Source organism: Cyprinodon variegatus, unplaced genomic scaffold (assembly GCF_000732505.1).
Source record: "Cyprinodon variegatus isolate N-32 unplaced genomic scaffold, C_variegatus-1.0 Scaffold8345, whole genome shotgun sequence".
NCBI lineage: Eukaryota > Metazoa > Chordata > Actinopteri > Cyprinodontiformes > Cyprinodontidae > Cyprinodon > Cyprinodon variegatus.
In genome coordinates, this window is record NW_015158798.1 from 1 (window position 1) to 1,097 (window position 1,097).

Consider the following 1,097-nt stretch of genomic DNA (forward strand, 5'->3'; position numbering starts at 1 on the left):
CTAACTGGTGTGTATTTAAGCCTGTGTGTTGTCATCAGAGTCATGGGGGTTAGGAGGCTGCAATAGTTGTAAAATGTGTATTATTATTTGTTAGGCTGAAACAATATATTTGATAAATCACAATTAATTGCTCAATAAAATAATTGTCAACTAATTTGGTAACCCTTTAGTTGATTTTATTGTCTCTAAAACAAGCAGTCTGTTGAAAGAACAACCAACTTAGCCCAGAACTAAAAACTATACCAAGAATATAGATTTAGTATTTGGGATAAAACCCTTCTTTGTCTGTAAATATTTTCTAACTAGAACTACTAAATTGCTAAAGTTTTACCTTGGGTTAAATTCAGTAAAAAAAAAAATCTCCTGTTGAGCATCTCTTGCAATTGGATAAACCTCGATCTCAACGCTATTTCTGACATTTTTAATTGAAAAAGCTTCCTGGGTGGGAAATTTCGTTGTTCTTGTGACAATGACAATAAAGATAAATTGAATTGAATTGAAACGTCTTCAAAGTTGGAAACAAAGTCCAGTTGATTGCTTTTGCCTGGATTATTCATTGTAAATAGTCATTAGTTACAGCCTGAATTATTTGTTTTCTCAGGTACTTCCTTCTTGCTCGCACCAATCCTGATCCCAAATGTCCTACTAGCAAAGCTTTCACTGGTTTCATTGTGGATGCAGATACTCCAGGGATCCAGATCGGGAGGAAGGTAAACTGAACAGAATAACACCGATCAACTGCTGGTCCCCGTTAAAGATATGAACATTTCTTTAAATTGGACTACATTTTGTAGTGCCCATGTGTACCGAACAGAAACCTGCTAGGTAGTTTTTATAGAAGTATTTTCCATCTATCAAGGATGGCAGATGTTAGTGTGTGACGTTTCTTGGTCTCTTGTGTCCTTATAGGAGATGAATATGGGACAGAGGTGCTCTGACACCAGAGGCATTACGTTTGAAGATGTCAGGATACCCAAAGAGAACGTCTTGATCGCAGAGGGAGCAGGATTCAAAATTGCTATGGGTGCCTTCGACAACACCAGGCCACCAGTAAGTGCTGAAGCTCAGACCTCGATAAACCAGATGGAAGCAAATTA

General features: G+C 37.5%; 1 protein-coding gene across 1 annotated transcript; it reads left to right on the plus strand.

Annotated features, from left to right (window-relative positions):
* Window positions 1-601: 601 nt before the first annotated feature.
* LOC107081605 (medium-chain specific acyl-CoA dehydrogenase, mitochondrial-like) lies at window positions 602-1,089 on the plus strand (the record flags this gene model as incomplete). Its single annotated transcript, XM_015369757.1, has 2 exons — window positions 602-710; window positions 910-1,089. Coding segments are annotated over 2 exons (289 nt in total), but the record flags the coding sequence as incomplete, so codon positions are not given.
* Window positions 1,090-1,097: the final 8 nt, after the last annotated feature.